At 41.6% G+C, this 16,608-nt stretch overlaps 1 protein-coding gene across 7 annotated transcripts in view; it reads right to left on the reverse strand.

Moving 5' to 3' along the window:
• LOC124130222 (tyrosine-protein kinase SRK2-like) overlaps positions 1–16,608 on the reverse strand; it is a 106,702-nt gene that overhangs the window by 20,550 nt on the left and 69,544 nt on the right. For 4 of the 7 annotated variants that reach the window (XM_048390728.1, XM_048390727.1, XM_048390724.1 and 1 more), the window contains exon 2: positions 395–815. In XM_048390728.1, coding sequence (XP_048246685.1) covers positions 395–804 — 410 coding nt within the window. In that variant the 5' untranslated portion in view covers positions 805–815. Of the gene's footprint in view, positions 1–394; positions 816–2,327; positions 2,467–7,954; positions 8,221–16,608 lie in introns of those variants that run through there. The other 3 variants (XM_048390726.1, XM_048390723.1, XM_048390725.1) reach the window with 3 other exon arrangements.

Consider the following 16,608-nt stretch of genomic DNA (forward strand, 5'->3'; position numbering starts at 1 on the left):
ACTGTGTTTTACTTAGGATACAAGCATCTCAACGTTCAGGACATAAGTAAATATGCATTCAAATCCACAATCAGCAAATCCTGGAAACCAAGGAAAACAACTCTGCACAGGTCACTACTGCCAGTGAGTTTAAAGCTGTATAGTAATAGGAAAGATTGAGGTGCTCTTTAGCTTCTAGTAATATATATATATCACTGTGAATATACATTACTTCGGATACAAGCATCTCAACTTTCACTGAGAAAATGATTGAGAAATGTCAACTATATTAAAATACTCCAAAAAACAGTCAAGACTATCATGGTAAAGTGGACAGTATGATCTCCCCGGCATTGTTGAACACATTCAAACAGTAGGCAGAGTACATGTTATAATATACACAGACAATACTTACTCATGATTTCGTAGGTTCACTTCCCGCGGTGAAGGCGGACACAAATGTCTAGGGGGAGACAACTGATGATTTATATTATTCAATCCAGGAGGTTCCCAAATCTCTTCATCTAGGGTATCCGATAAACTCATCAACAGGAAATTGTCCTGAAAGTCCTCCACCCCACGCTCCGGAATATACGTTTCTTTCCGACACATCGGACAGGGGAAGTATCCGGGGCGTCCCCCTGGCGTCCGTCGCACATAATCCTTGAGGCAGTGTTCACAGAAACTATGGAGGCACGGTAGGGCCTTGGGGCGGCGAATGGGATCAAGGCATATCTTGCAGGAGAGGAACTCTTCCTGGAGTTTCTCTTTCAGAGTACTATTGGAGCCGCGGTTGGTCGGCGTTGGAGTCGTCGATTTGGCCATGTTTAGCCATTCTGGAAGACAAGAAGTTTGGAATTAGAACAGAATTCTACCATGACATTGTCAGATTCTACCATGAATGCTTGATTCAGATTGGCTAAAATGAGGTATCAAATACCTCCAAATAAAGCCTTTTCACACAATGTGCGTATAAATACATCAAAAGCCTCCATATCGAACAAAATAAAGGGCTGCAAAAACCCATCAGAACTTGGTCCCAAATAAAAAATAATAGGTCTAGAATCTACACAACGGATACAACAAAATCACGCTCAAATACTCCTACCTGAAAATCAAGATTTCCTACAGCTAGCACATACTCCTACAACTGTTTACAGTACTGATACACACATTGTATAACACATCTAAACATATGCTGAAAAAGAAGATTATTCAGTGCTTTAAATTGAAAGAGGGCCTCAATCATTGACACCTACAACTACAAATGACCCTTCATTCCTGAACAAGATCAGTATTGTCCCAGTCAGTAGATTCCCTTAAGGACAAGTAAAATGAAATAAATGCAGGTCCGGTGGTCTTGTGTTATTTTGAGGTAACAAGGTAATCTATAAGTTTGTACGACTTTTGAAATCAGCGGTAGATCTTCAGGTCCTATGTTACCAGTACACAGCCTATGCTTGGTACACATGGATTGATGGATGGATGGATAAATAGATAGGATATATAGCATGATATAGATAGATCTCCTGGTCTATTGTTACCAGTACACAGCCTATGCTTGGTACACATGGATGGATGGATAAATAGATAGGATATATAGCATGATATAGATAGATCTCCTGGTCTATTGTTACCAGTACACAGCCTATGCTTGGTACACATGGATGGATGGATAAATAGATAGGATATATAGCATGATATAGATAGATCTCCTGGTCTATTGTTACCAGTACACAGCCTATGCTTGGTACACATGGATGGATGGATAAATAGATAGGATATATAGCATGATATAGATAGATCTCCTGGTCTATTGTTACCAGTACACAGCCTATGCTTGGTACACATGGATGGATGGATGGATGGATAAATAGATAGGATATATAGCATGATATAGATAGATCTCCTGGTCTATTGTTACCAGTACACAGCCTATGCTTGGTACACATGGATGGATGGATAAATAGATAGGATATATAGCATGATATAGATAGATCTCCTGGTCTATTGTTACCAGTACACAGCCTATGCTTGGTACACATGGGTGGATGGATGGATGGATGGATGGATGGATAAATAGATAGGATATATAGCATGATATAGATAGATCTCCTGGTCTATTGTTACCAGTACACAGCCTATGCTTGGTACACATGGGTGGATGGATGGATGGATGGATGGATGGATGGATGGATGGATAAATAGATAGGATACATAGCATGATATAGATAGATCTCCTGGTCTATAGTTACCAGTACCCAGCCTATCATTGGCACATATTTCCAAGATATGCCACATCAATTCGAAGTTTTGGAATAATACAAAACTTCACAAATTCAACTAACCTTTCAAAACATATGTTTCCATTTCATGCAATGTCGTACTTCCCCATGAATGACTAAACAATTGGGCCTGCATCACTGACAGAGACCCTGGCTCTAACTGACTACCTCCACCTGACACTGGTCTGGTGGTGTGAAAACAGGATCTACAGAAGCAACATCTCGTTCAGGACCTGACATAATAACCAAAGTCAGACCAGCGCTTACTGCTTCATACCGAGAGGTTGTCAGGCATCTGTTGTCACAACAATTAAGAATCAATTATGCTTATGACAGTGATGAATTATTAATGGATGGTTACACAATAACCCAAAGCGTAGCTTATTCACTCAACACTCAAATTCTGAGGCATGCCAAGGCTGAATTAATCATCATCACCATTGGCCAAGAAGTCAACATACTGTCAATGTCAAACTATTTAGGAAAGTAGTATTCTTATTTATCACTTTAATAACTGAAACTAACTTATATAACTGCATCATTTATTTGCTTTGCTGTCTTTAAACAAGCTTATGACATTTTAAATAGCTAGATCACCATAAAATCCCATCGCCCTATGAATGGAAGAAAACAGTTTGTAACTGAAGCAGTGCTTAACTGGGTTCAACAGTTCAATAGTTCAAATACTATTCCCCTACAACAAGTATCAGGGTATGAAATAGATACAATTTAAAGAAAACAATTCACAAGAATGTCAACCCAACGCACTGAAATGAGGCGAACTGGATACCCGCTTGTTTCTTAGCCGATGTAGGAAGTAAGCATCTAAACAAAAACATTATATATACATATTTTTCACAAAAAACACCAGCTGGTTGACAGGGCAATATTTATGATGTGAAACTCAAGCTGTCCTCCATGGAAAGACGTTCATTATAGGGAGCCCTGTGGAACATGGTATCAGTCATAACACCATAAATTTCATCTCCAAACAACATAAACGGATAGTGCCTGGCCAGATACACATGCCTCGGAGTGGGGCATGATATTTAGTAGATATTTTAGTAGATATTTTAGTAGATATAGCATACAGATTGAATGAATCTAAGGCTCTTTAAGACCAAGTCACGACAGAAGATGACACCAGCATGATCGGCTATTCTCATCTTGTTTGCCAAGGGTACAAAGTTATTATTCGTCTGGGTGTAAAATAAATATGAGGATGGTTACGACCAGGATAATACATACTTGTGCCCTGTTTAGATACAAAAGATCACACCATGTAAAAATGTCTCATGGCTTGCTATTGTATGATGTTTATGTAAAGGTATTTTAAAGAAAGGAATGAGGGCAATGTCCTATGTTTCTTCTTGACAGTTTCTACCACGACGTCCTCATATTATTCTTCAAGCTGGAACCCACAATCACTCAAAAGCCTGGATTCAGTAACATCAGAAACATATATCCCCAATCCTGCCTCTGTTTCTGTACGAGTGTTTCAAATGCCATATATACCAGATGTTTGTTTTAGGGCATCGGTAAAATGTAATGCAAGCATTAGTTACCGATTTAGAAAATACTAAATGTATCATGATACATGACCTGTTTGTTTACATGTGACTTCTGATTTCTGTATGTATCAACGTATCATGTATTATTACACCAAAGATATAACAGATATTAAAGATATGCTTGTACCCTGTCCTATGAAGACATTCTGTACAATTAACTTCTATTCCATTCTATTCCATTCAAAACAATGGACCTATTTGTCACAGAGTTTCTAAATATTGACCTTTGGTAAATAATTAGACTAACATCTAGTCTCTGAAATGAACATATCGTACAGAAAAAACAGTTGTTCAGTTATCTTAATAAAAATATAATAAAAGGGAGCCCAGTGACTCTCTTCATTTTCGTGATACTGCAGTAATCTAGACTTGCCAGACATTATAGACATTATAGACATTATAGACATTATAGACTTGCATGGGCTGTATTTGATATATATTTGTACAAGGGTCTGCAAGACAGACTAATAAATAATATACCACATTAGTTATTAGGGAAACATCACAGTTAATAAGCCAGTCTGTTTCAGACCTCCAGCTTGTCCCTGAGGAGCTGTAGGGTTTCTCCTGGAGAGCATTTCGCAAACATTTGACTTGGATGAGAACACCACCAGGAGAAAGAGGATGAAGTCTTTCAATGAATGCCGACATTTATGACAAGCACTACGTTACACAACCCATCGCCCCCCACACAAATAAAGTCAACATTGCACTGGACCAAAATCGGATCAACTTTCCTAGGCTACAAGCCTCAAGGTAATTTGAAAAATGGGGTGTATATCCGTTTGCAGGGTCTATCTGTGTGCCGGTCACACATACCGTAGTTCTCCTGTAAACTACAATATATTGTGATGCTTTGGACAGTATTATGATTTTAAGTGTTAGCTCAATGTGGGAGAAAAGCCTGAATTGGGGCAGGTCGGAGATGCAGTCTGAGGCTGAAGTGGGGCAGGTCGGAGATGCAGTCTGAGGCTGAAGTGGGGCAGGTCGGAGATGCAGTCTGAGGCTGAACTGGGGCAGGACGGAGAGGCAATCTGAGGCTGAAGTGGGGCAGGACAGAGATGCAGTCTGAGGCTGAAGTGGGGCAGGTCGGAGATGCAGTCTGAGGCTGAAGTGGGGCAGGTCGGAGATGCAGTCTGAGGCTGAAGTGGGGCAGGTCGAAGATGCAATCTGAGGCTGAAGTGGGGCAGGTCGGAGAAGCAGTCTGAGGCTGAAGTGGGGCAGGTCGGAGAAGCAGTCTGAGGCTGAAGTTGGGCAGGTCGGAGAAGCAGTCTGAGGCTGAAGTGGGGCAGGTTGGAGATGCAGTCTGAGGCTGAAGTGGGGCAGGTCGGAGAAGCAGTCTGAGGCTGAAGTGGGGCAGGTCGGAGATGCAGTCTGAGGCTGAAGTGGGGCAGGTCGGAGAAGCAGTCTGAGGCTGAAGTGGGGCAGGTTGGAGATGCAGTCTGAGGCTGAAGTGGGGCAGGTCGGAGAAGCAGTCTGAGGCTGAAGTGGGGCAGGTCGGAGATGCAGTCTGAGGCTGAAGTGGGGCAGGTCGGAGATGCAGTCTGAGGCTGAAGTGGGGCAGGACGGAGATGAAGTCTGAGGCTGAAGTGGGGCAGGACGGAGGTGCAGTCTGAGGCTGAAGTTGGGCAGGACGGAGATGCAGTCTGAGGCTGAAGTGGGGCAGGAAGGAGATGCAGTCTGAGGCTGAAGTGGGGCAGGACGGGGAGGCAGTCTGAGGCTGAAGTGAGGCAGGACGGAGATGCAGACCAAGAATCCTAACTGGGGTGAATAGAAGAAACAAAGTCACAGAACTAGTTTCACTGTCTTGAAGAAGGCCCTGGCAGATGAGGCACAAGATATATGATGACTTCTATATCAAACATTACACCCACCTGTCAATGTCTTCCTCACATGTCCCTAATCATTTCCCTATCCATGTGACTTTATTAGAACATGTTTGGTACAGGGGCTCCAGCATTATGAATGGAGCTGGTGATAGCATCAGGTTAACTGTGTGACCTAGAGCTGATGGCAGGCTCACCACCCGACCCTCCAGCATTGTTATACACAGTTAGTACCTGGGAATCTACTCCATCTCCGAGCTGTGTTTCATATGTCCCCATTCCGTGAAGGTAACCCACCCCCTGCCTTTACATATCTACCCATCCTGTGAAGTTAACCCACCCCCTGCCTTTACGTATCTCCCCATTCAGTGAAGTTAACCCACCCCCTGCCTTTACATATCTCCCCATCCTGTGAAGTTAACCCACCCCCTGCCTTTACATATCTCCCCATCCTGTGAAGTTAACCCACCCCCTGCCTTTACATATCTACCCATCCTGTGAAGTTAACCCACCCCCTGCCTTTACATATCTCCCCATCCTGTGAAGTTAACCCACCCCCTGCCTTTACGTATCTCCCCATCCTGTGAAGTTAACCCACCCCCTGCCTTTAGTAGCTCCTGATCCCGTTACATTAACCCACCCCCTGCCTTTACGTATCTCCCCATCCTGTGAAGCTAACCCACCCCCTGCCTTTACGTAGCTCCCGATCCTGTAAAGTTAACCCACCCCGAGCCTTTACATATCTCCCCATCCTGTGAAGTTAATCCACTCCCCATTCAACCACAGCAATAACAAAAATCACATCCACTAAAAACAAATACCTCTGAATGCATCGCGATGGATTCATAACAAGAAGGTTCTGCTCGTCCTTGTCTCCATGCCATACACTTCCAACCGATAGTATTCGGTAGTTATTTTGGTATGAATCATATACCTCTCCCGGTACTAATTTTTTTTATAGTGATATTAACACAACTAAGATATTTTACATTATTAACACGTATTAAATGTTATCATTGTGGCCTTACCTGTACTAGTCAGTACATCCCTAGCAAATGGAGAGCAGTTGCGATGTATATTTGGAGTTTTAACTTTGTTAAGAACTACATTTGAAAACATATTAAACAATTAACATCCAAACTGCAATGAAAAAAGCAAGAATATCCCAAATCAAACAAATATCTGTACACATGTATACTTTTCAAATTCTTGACCAACTATCAGCAAGTGTATAACTACGGTATAGCCCTAGTAGGGAAGAATGAGGCTACATGTTGGGCAGTGAGGAAATGCAGAACACATGCACCATTCTCAATGAATTCCAGCACCAGCAGGAACTTCTATCACTCCTGGCGCCAAGTTGGAGAAAAGTCAGAATGGGCCCCCAATAAGCAGATCAAAAACTGGGCAATTAGCTTTCAATGACCTTGAACACAGCTGACCTCTCTTTCCAATTTTATCTTTCGAATTGATTGACTTGAAAATGGGAAGAAAAGCTTGCCTCCCCCGTTCTGGAAACTTTTGAGTTGCGGCTTCTGGTTTTGAATTACATCAATGTGATATGTGCTTTTTTATTGCTTTTAAATGTCCCAGTTGTATTTAATAGTTGAGCACATTATAATTATGTGGTGATAAAATAGAACAAAATATATGAAAAACATCAGCTCTTTTTGTGGGTTTGAGGTGAGAATTTCTGTTTGAAGAAATAGTTTCCAAGGGTGATTGAATGAAAGGGTTGTTTCACTGTCATGAGCAATATGACAGTTATATCCCAGCAGTCTTGCAACGAATCAACCAATCCTCATCACACAAACTAGTGGTTGTTATGATAACAAGGAATGCTAGGTGATTTTGACTTGGTATGAATCAGCATACATGTAGTGAACAAAAAAGTTAGGGATCCTGAGTATTTTGGGGAATATTGTTTTGTAATGAAGATTGAGCACCAACTAATAACAAGATCCCCCAAATAGTCATGATTTTGTTCTGTATATATATCTCATCATCATGTTATCCTATTACATCACATTGCCACATGTGGACGGATCGTCTGCTTAAAACTGCAAGCCTTGAGACCAGAAAATGGTCATCGTAGTGACGCACCTGGCAAGTCTTACCTGTAAGTGAGTGAGTGAGTATGGTTTTACGCCGCTTTTAGCAATATTCCAGCAATATCACGGCGGGGGACACCAGAAATGGGCTTCACACATTGTACCCATGTCGGGAATCGAACCCGGGTCTTCGGCGTGACTAGCGAACGCTTTAACCACTATGTTACCCGACCGGCCCTTACCTGAAAGTAGTCCAGGGTCACTGTGTCTATACCTCCTGCCAGCCATCTGATAGCCACTGTGCACCACCTGACATTCAGGTCAATCCTGGCCACATCCCACATGTACAGAAACAGAGCCGGAACAAGTGAACTATAGGACACTATGACAAGCTTGAATGAAACACAACAATTTGGACACAATCGACCAGATCGTGTACTTCGCATCTGGGGACGAAGGAATCCATATACTCTGTGACAGTGTCCTGGCACTGAAGCATCTATCACTGACTCATGTCAAATTTAAAATGTCACATCAAATATGAACATGTTCTCCCAGCTGATACCCTCAGTCCATGTTTATTAATGTTTGAACAAAGGCAAAGACAGTTTCTGTGTTGATCAATACTCACTGTCAACCATTCCTGTGTGGGGTTTATAAATAAACTGCAGTGTTCTGCAATGTAAATGACTAATCAAGGCAATAAATCAGCTGATTCTTAACGTAAGCATTACAGAAACAACCAACAGAGATTGTTGTTCAAGATAATGCCGTGAAATAAACAAAGCCGAAACCCTATCTAAAAATACCAAGTGACAATTTCTTGTAAGAAATTCCATCCCAAAATGGCGTACTGTTGGTAAGTCCTCTGTTACATGTGAATTAACATGTGCCATTGATGCATTCAAAATTTATACAAGACGATACGAATATTGTGCAAGTTGACAAAAACTCTCATGAAAAGACTTGCATCTGAGCAGCATCTCACCAAGAAGTGTACATTCAAAAGTCACCTATCCAAAGCCTTTGACTTCATTTTAAAACATCTTCACCCAAAGGATCTGACGAATTAGAACGTCAAGTATGCAACTGTCTGTCATAAAGAACTTCCAATATTCATCTCTGTATCAAGGTCAAAGAAACACTTCATCAGCTCATTAGTTGATCCATGTCCTTCCAACATTATTCAGATGTACACATCCTAAACTCCTAAAGCCATTCACAAACAGAAATCATCGCCACTAATCCTCAATCACTCCTCATCAAGATTAAGCTTCATAAGGTAAGACGACAGTCTAAGATGTCTGCTATGGCTCCACCCAACATCTGTTCCCATCACTCCATCATGAAAACATGACGCAAACGATGTCTCTTCCAGGATCCACAAAAGACATATGCATCATACGTAAAACTGACCATCTGCCAAAGTTTCCAGACACAAACTTGTAACTAGCTCATTTCAAGCTCCATGCTATCTTCAGCCGACTTCAAGCCCTCTAGTAGTGCATGTCAAACCTGCTCCACTCATAACGTGCCCAATATACATACATAGGACTCAACGTCTGCACTTGCCAAATCTTGTTCAAGATATGATCCAGACCTTCCTAAATCTTGCTCAGATCCCCATTATCACGATGATGACAGCCGAACAGTCTCAGGGGCTCTCCCACATAATGTTGTGCTCTAACACCCACCAAGGACCAAGCAGCCTTAATTACCCATCATTCCTTGAATTACATCCTGTCAAAAGATAACATTATCAACATTGGCTATTCTCACAGATATTTTTTTGCGGACAAATTCGGGCTAAGATTATCCATGAGGAACAACCTTGGAAGGGAAATCTGAAGCGTACCAGATCTAAACCCATAAAAAAAAATTCTCTGAAATGCAGCATTCATTGCCTGTGTATGGCTGGGAACAGATGCATACAACATTTTTCAGAATTTTTTTACCATTTTTTTTCTCAAGCTGTGCCATGTGTGTGTTCTAAGTGAAGGTGACTTGAACTAAGCCAAACATGTGATCAAAATATTCATCTAGAAAACTTCAAACTCTTAGAGGTTTCAGTTTTCCCAACCATCTTGGATCACTATCTTCTTGTATCCTTTGACAGGTACAAACGTAGCCTACACGGAGAAAACACAACTGTTTCTTGACTGTAACCAGGGTCTGAAACAGTCTCAAAATATTGTTACTAGCCAGTTTCAAATTTTGCTAGCTAAATATCTCAAAGTTTATTTTTTTCAGAATTTTGATTCTGCGAAGTTATAAATAAAAAATTGCGAATCATGAGTCAAATATTAAGAAAGGGGTTAACTCTGATCTCGCAAACACGCAACCCCGATTTATGACGTAATTTTTGGTTTGACGTGGCCGGGGATCGAACCCTAAACCTTCCGCTCTCCGGGCAGATGCTCTATCCATGAGACCACGGAGGCAATCTCAAAATGTACAAGAACCTAATGTTTTCCTCCTTGACTATACAGACAATTATTTCAGCATATTCTCCAACTGCAATACATGCTAATCCATTTCCCCATGTTGCTCTTCCTCATCCCCCCATCCAACCAATGATTTCTAGCTTGCAGTTTTCACATCATATTTTTTACATTTCTTAGCTCACCCAAAATAACCCCATGACAGCTGCCAGTTTGGTGCATACAGTCTCTAATATTGCCTCACTGACAGAGAGCCACATGATAAGTCAATCACGTAAATCGAAAGAAAACTTATACATTTAACATGTCCCCAGGGACCGCAAAATTGGGGAAAATTTCAAGCAGGCTTCAGATCCTGATCCTGATCCTGACACCATAAGGATCAAACAGGGAGCCTAAAATGTCCCAATGTTAACCCCATAAACGTATAAACATACAACTACAGTTTAATATTTGGCACTACTTCTTGTTTATTCCACACCAAGGAATATTATTATTGTTACCATATTCGACGTAAAAAGCGCCCCACTCTAATAAACGCCCACGGCAATATTTGCTAATATAATGGCTAGTGAACAATCCCAATTAGCACCCCTTCCGATTGATTAATGTACACAAGACTTATTTATTCGCGTATAATAAGCACTCGTTATATGCACACTTAATTATGGGCAATTAAATTCGGGAAAAATATATCTGTCATACATAAACATTTCAGGCTGTCAGCATAAACCACAAAATTCATCTTTCAACTCAACTTTTTTTCACCAAAATAATATTCTAATTTTGAGAGCGCCCTGGGTGCTTATTACGTCGAATACGGTATATTGAAAAACCTTCATGATCAACCCCCCACCCCCCCACCCCCAATATTACAGGTGAGTGAGTTTTACTCAGCTTCTTGTATGGTTCCACTTCTAGCGACCATTCCACTTCCAGAACTATTCCGATATTTCAGACAGAGACGGAAAAACACCAAGGTGATACAATTTCAGGACAAAATCGCCTCACTCACTCACTCACTCCAGAATTAGCACACAAAATTACCTTTGCCCCATTGAATATCAGCAGCGGCTCTTGAAATCTTTAATATAACAGGAATACATAACAGTATTAACACTCCGCCGAACTGCTTCAAACAAATCTAGAACTAATATGATACAATCAGAGGAATTCGGGTTGTTTCATTTCTGATTCGTGAACCTTACCGCACGGACAAACATATAAGCCACCCAATCCTCCTGCCAAGAACAATTAGTCCCTGACACTGACCCAGGGGTGAGGGTGTGATTTCAGCAAGCGTTAATCCTTGCTCTCCGGTGCCCCGGTGCCAAGGGGAACACCATGCAGGTAGCCTCCATCACAGAGCTTCCAACCACAGTCTCTGCCAACTGTTCCTGCAGCAGCCAGGTAGCAGTAGTCGGCGCTGTTGTGTGTGGGTGGCCATAAAGCTGTCGCCAGCCTCACTGCTTTGTACGCTTTGAGTCGCTTCATTACGGCCAGATTACAGATCCATACAGTCTCAACAATGATTTTTTTGGGGATATCCAAGTTTGAATAGATACACTTGTTCTGGTCTGTTTTAGAGATAGATTGGGATCAGTGATGAGCACAAAACAAGATTTTATTGTCTGTCATTAAATCAATGTATTGTCTGTGCTATGAACATGATCCAGGTTGTATTGACTGTGGAATCATGGGTGTACTGACTGTGGGATGCAGGTTATTTTTCCTGTTAAATACAGATTTGTTTTATTGTACATGATCCACAGGTTGTATTTTCCATGAAGCACAGGTTTTATTGACCACGATGCACAGGTTTTATTGACCATGATGCATAGGTTTTATTGACCATGATGCACAGGTTTTATTGTCCATGATGCACAGGTTTTATTGTCCACGATGCACAGGTTTTATTGTCCAAGATGCACAGGTTTTATTGACCATGATGCACAGGTTTTATTGACCATGATGCACAGGTTTTATTGTACATGATGCACCGGTTTTATTGTACATGATTCACAGGTTGTATTTTCCATGATCACAGATTCTGCTTCCTGTGGTTAACTAGTTTTAAGCAATTCCATATATCAACCTAACATCATTTAAAACCCTTTAAGATACCCTATCAATAAATCCCCCCCGTTTGAAACCTGTGAATGATAACCACAGGTGAAAATTGTAGCCTAATATAATTTCTCCCAGGAGGACACAGACATTTATCATGGGAGCCCAACACAGTGGAGGAGTCTCAGCAAGTCAAGAGCATGCAGTCTAGTTCATAACTTGAAGCATCATTTGTGGGTGATCACATCCGGTAGATCTTATACAAACAAGCACACCTCGCCTGGCTCCTATCAATACTAAACAACTCAGTGAGTGGTTTACCCGGCTTTCACTTCTTGGAAGGCTTCCATGACAAGGATGTACTACCACACAGTACCTCAACATCTCTGCCCTGGACTTAGAATAGCTTTGGCTGCTGAGGCAATGGGAAGGGAAAGGTACACAAATTAGAAACGTCAACAGGGTTCACGCAGGTTCATTCTCTGTAACAAGGATTTTGTAGGGATCATATTCTTCATTCACTCAGTTGCAGAGTAAATAGGAGAATATTTTATCAAATAAATTACCTGGAGCAAGCTGGTTTTCTTCCTTGGGCAATAGGCTTTATGATAATTATGAAAAGAACATTTCTGCATATACCTCCCAATGTAATTGTATTAATCTAATTGTATAAATATAAATGTGTTAATGTCATCGTTTCACAGTTACATGTCATCGTATCAGAAATGCATGTCATCACATCCCAATAGCATATCATCCTATCAGAAATGCATGTCATTATATCACAACTGCATTACATCGTATCACAACTGCACTACATCGTATCCCAACAGCATGTCATCATATCACAATTGCATGGATCAAAAACAGACAAGAGCAGAGGAATATCACATTTCTGTAAAATATGTTCATTTCAGAGACTACATCTAGTCTAATCAAGGAATACCGACATGTCCTACCATTATAACATATAAGGAAAGTACATGGATAAAGGGATGTAACCATGTACAGAGCATCAAGGATAGGCTGGCTTTTCAACCACAGAAAGGAGAGAAGGAATGTGTAGGATGGAGAGAGAGAAGGGACCAACAGGAGTGTCCTCTCCAACAGCCCCAAGCACAAGTATCATAGCAACAGATGTTTAAGTCACCGACCTCCCTAATGTAAAGTCACCGCTAACTACATATCACAGTCCACTTCCATTACACCCACTCTACCATTAGTGGCACATTTCTCAGGACAACTGGATGGATCACCACTCTCCATGGACAACTGGATCACAACTCTCCATGCATGGCTTGCTCATATGCCAGTGTTCAATGGAAACTTTCTCCTCTTGCAAACCTTTCCCTGGTTGAACCCGGATCATTTTGACCCCGGATCATATGGGGAGTGAGTGAGTTTGGTTTTACGCCGCTTTTAGCAATATTCCCGTAATATCACGGCTGGAGACAACAGAAATGGGCTTCACACATTGTGTCCATGTCGGGAATCGAACCCGGGTCTTCGGCGTGACGAGCTAACGCTTTAACCACCAGGCTACCCGACCGCCCCTCGGAACATTTGGACACAAACCTTACCTTCTGAGTTCACTTGGTCTAATATTGATAGCATCCTGTGCAGTACATCTTGGAAACTAGGACGAGTACAATATCATCACTACGCTGAATTACGAACATTAAACCTACAGTGATGAGATGTGACAAGACAATAGGTATCTCCAACAGCCAGAACAGTTCCTCAAACACGACCATGCAGAGACCAAGATATGTCAGGCAGAGACCCAGAAGCAATAAGGCATGTCATACAGCTACAGACCCATTAATTCCCAACCCCTCTCTTGTTACATCACAGGGTAAGTGAACCAGCCAGTTAGTATCCATGGAAGGGTTGGTTGGTTTGTTGTTTAACGCCGCACTCAGCAATATTCCAGCTATATGACGGCGGTCTGTAAATAATCGAGTCTGGACCAGACAATCCAGTGATTAATATCACGAGCATCGATCCACGCAATTGGGATACGATGACATGCATCAACCAAGTCAGCGAGTCTGACCACCCGATCCCGTTTGTGGCCTTTTACGACAAGCATAGTCGCCTTTTACGGCAAGCATGGGCTGCTGAAGACCTATTCTAGCCCTGAATCTTCACGGGTCCCATGGAAGGGAGGTGGAGGAGATGTTAGTTAGAGACACATTCTTATTTGGTCTCTTCAAGAATAATAATGTTCTGTTCTGAAAGGAGAAGTCAAAGATTTTGTTTTCAGACCCCTAAAACATTTTGTGTTTGATTGTTTTTGTTTTTTCGTTGTTTTTTTGTTTTGTTTATTTTTAGGGGGAGGGGGAAAGAGTTAGGAGGAAGAGACATCCAGCATGCATGTCCATCCTGTGAACAATTAATTTTGTAAACCTGAGGTAAACCTGAGGCCCATTATCAATGGGTAGACTAACAGCTATGTTACATGGATGTTCTTGGTTTTTCCAACCATCAAGGTCGACTGCATGTTGGATTAAAACACTGAAGCATCACTTACCTGCTGGCATTATACCTCCCCCCCCCTCGAGTATAATCCCCTTCCATCCACAACCCTACAACTTTTGCTGCGTCCAGGTAACCCCTTATAACGAGGATGTTTCCCCGTGCCCTCCGTATAGAGAGGATGTGTACCGAACCCCATGACACTGTGACCCTGTTGGTATGAGCCCCATACCGTGGACCAGTTCCCTTGGCCGACTCTGTAGACTATCTCGCAACTAGTATCTATCTTGGGAATGTTCGTTCACATGCTTGTATTTAGTTCAACTCATAAAAATATGAAGCACTTAGAAAATGTAGCTACGGTAGTTTCACAAGAATTTCAGATGTCATTTCCACAGAGAAAGCCAGATACCTTAAAATCAATTATACAGGAATTTTACAGCAAGTTCTAGAGGCTGTTTGAAGTGCTGCTTGCGTTGAAAGTGTGACAGCATGCCGAGTTAATATTACTTAAATATTTACCATTTCAACAGCTTTCATGACATAGTGAAGATCAAAAAGAGCTTTTCTGAAAAGTAATATTCTGAAACTTAATTAAACTGTAACTTCATCAATGCTGTACATCCTAAGTGTCAACGCTGTCCACATCGTGACCCACTTTGGGCCATCCTCTCCTCACGGGGACAAACTGTTTGAAAAGTCTTACACACCCTGACACATACATCAACATACACAGTAGGCTACATTATAGTCTGTCTTACAGACCCTGATACAAATATATATCAAATACAGCCCAGGCAAGTCTATAATGTTTGGCAAGTCTAGATCACTGCAGTATCTGAAAATGAAGAGAGTCACTGGGCTCCTTTTTATTATATTTTTATTAAGATAACTAAACAACTGTTTTTTTATGTACGATATGTTCATTTCAGAGACTAGATTTTAGTCTAGCTACATTAGAACAGACCGAATCCTACACAGCTCTGGTCAACTCTGTCATCAGAGTCCAGACAAGCCAGGACGTTCAACAACCCCCTCCATCACCCCCTCTTCCCATCCCATTAGCATGTGGCTCATTAACTGCCGCAGTCTTGGAATTCCTATCAATTACATGAGGCTGTGCCTCATTTAGGTTGCTGAAGACAATGTACCATGTATTTCAGCACAGTGGCAGAGTCAACCAAGAGACAGACCGAAGACAATGTGCCGTGTATTTCAGCGCAGTGGCAGAGTCAACCAAGAGATGGACAAACATGTCATCGAATTGTCAATTGGTTATTAAGTCGTGAAAATACAATATCGAATGGTCACTGAAACTTTGAAGCTGACGAGATGTTTATCTCAATGAAGAGACGTTTGTTTGATTGTCAAACAATGATATACATGACTGCGGATACTCAACTTTGAAGCCATGTACATGACGATGTTACCATTATAATTGATGTACACACAACATATACAACTCACAAGAAGTTGCAGAACACCCGATTCTCTCTTATTACAATAACTTATCTGTCCCACCATGACAGATCAACTGTCATCATGTTAAAGAATCGGGTGTCCCTTATCTGCCTTTGAGTCGTATAGAAAGCTCTAAGTTTGTATCCACAATTTGGAGGCCCATCATTAAAGGAGAAGTCTGGCTTCTGTGATACCTTCTTTACATTGAAGAAAGCGGTCTGGGAGCCACAGCCAACTATTTCAGCTTTCAAAGCTACCACTTCATGTACATGGAACCTGTCTCTTATGAAGGCTTCTTTACACTAGTGAAGCTCTCTGGCTCGTGGGGATCTTTTCAAGTTGCAGCTAGACAATGTCAGCATAGTGTGTTCAGAGAGCGAGAGTTTATGTAGGCATTGAGCACTATCACAGCACTATCACAGCACTGGGGACGCATAGAGCTTAACATG

The sequence above is a fragment of the Haliotis rufescens genome, unplaced genomic scaffold, assembly GCF_023055435.1.
Source record: "Haliotis rufescens isolate VD_foot unplaced genomic scaffold, xgHalRufe1.0.p SCAF_9, whole genome shotgun sequence".
Classification (NCBI taxonomy): domain Eukaryota; kingdom Metazoa; phylum Mollusca; class Gastropoda; order Lepetellida; family Haliotidae; genus Haliotis; species Haliotis rufescens.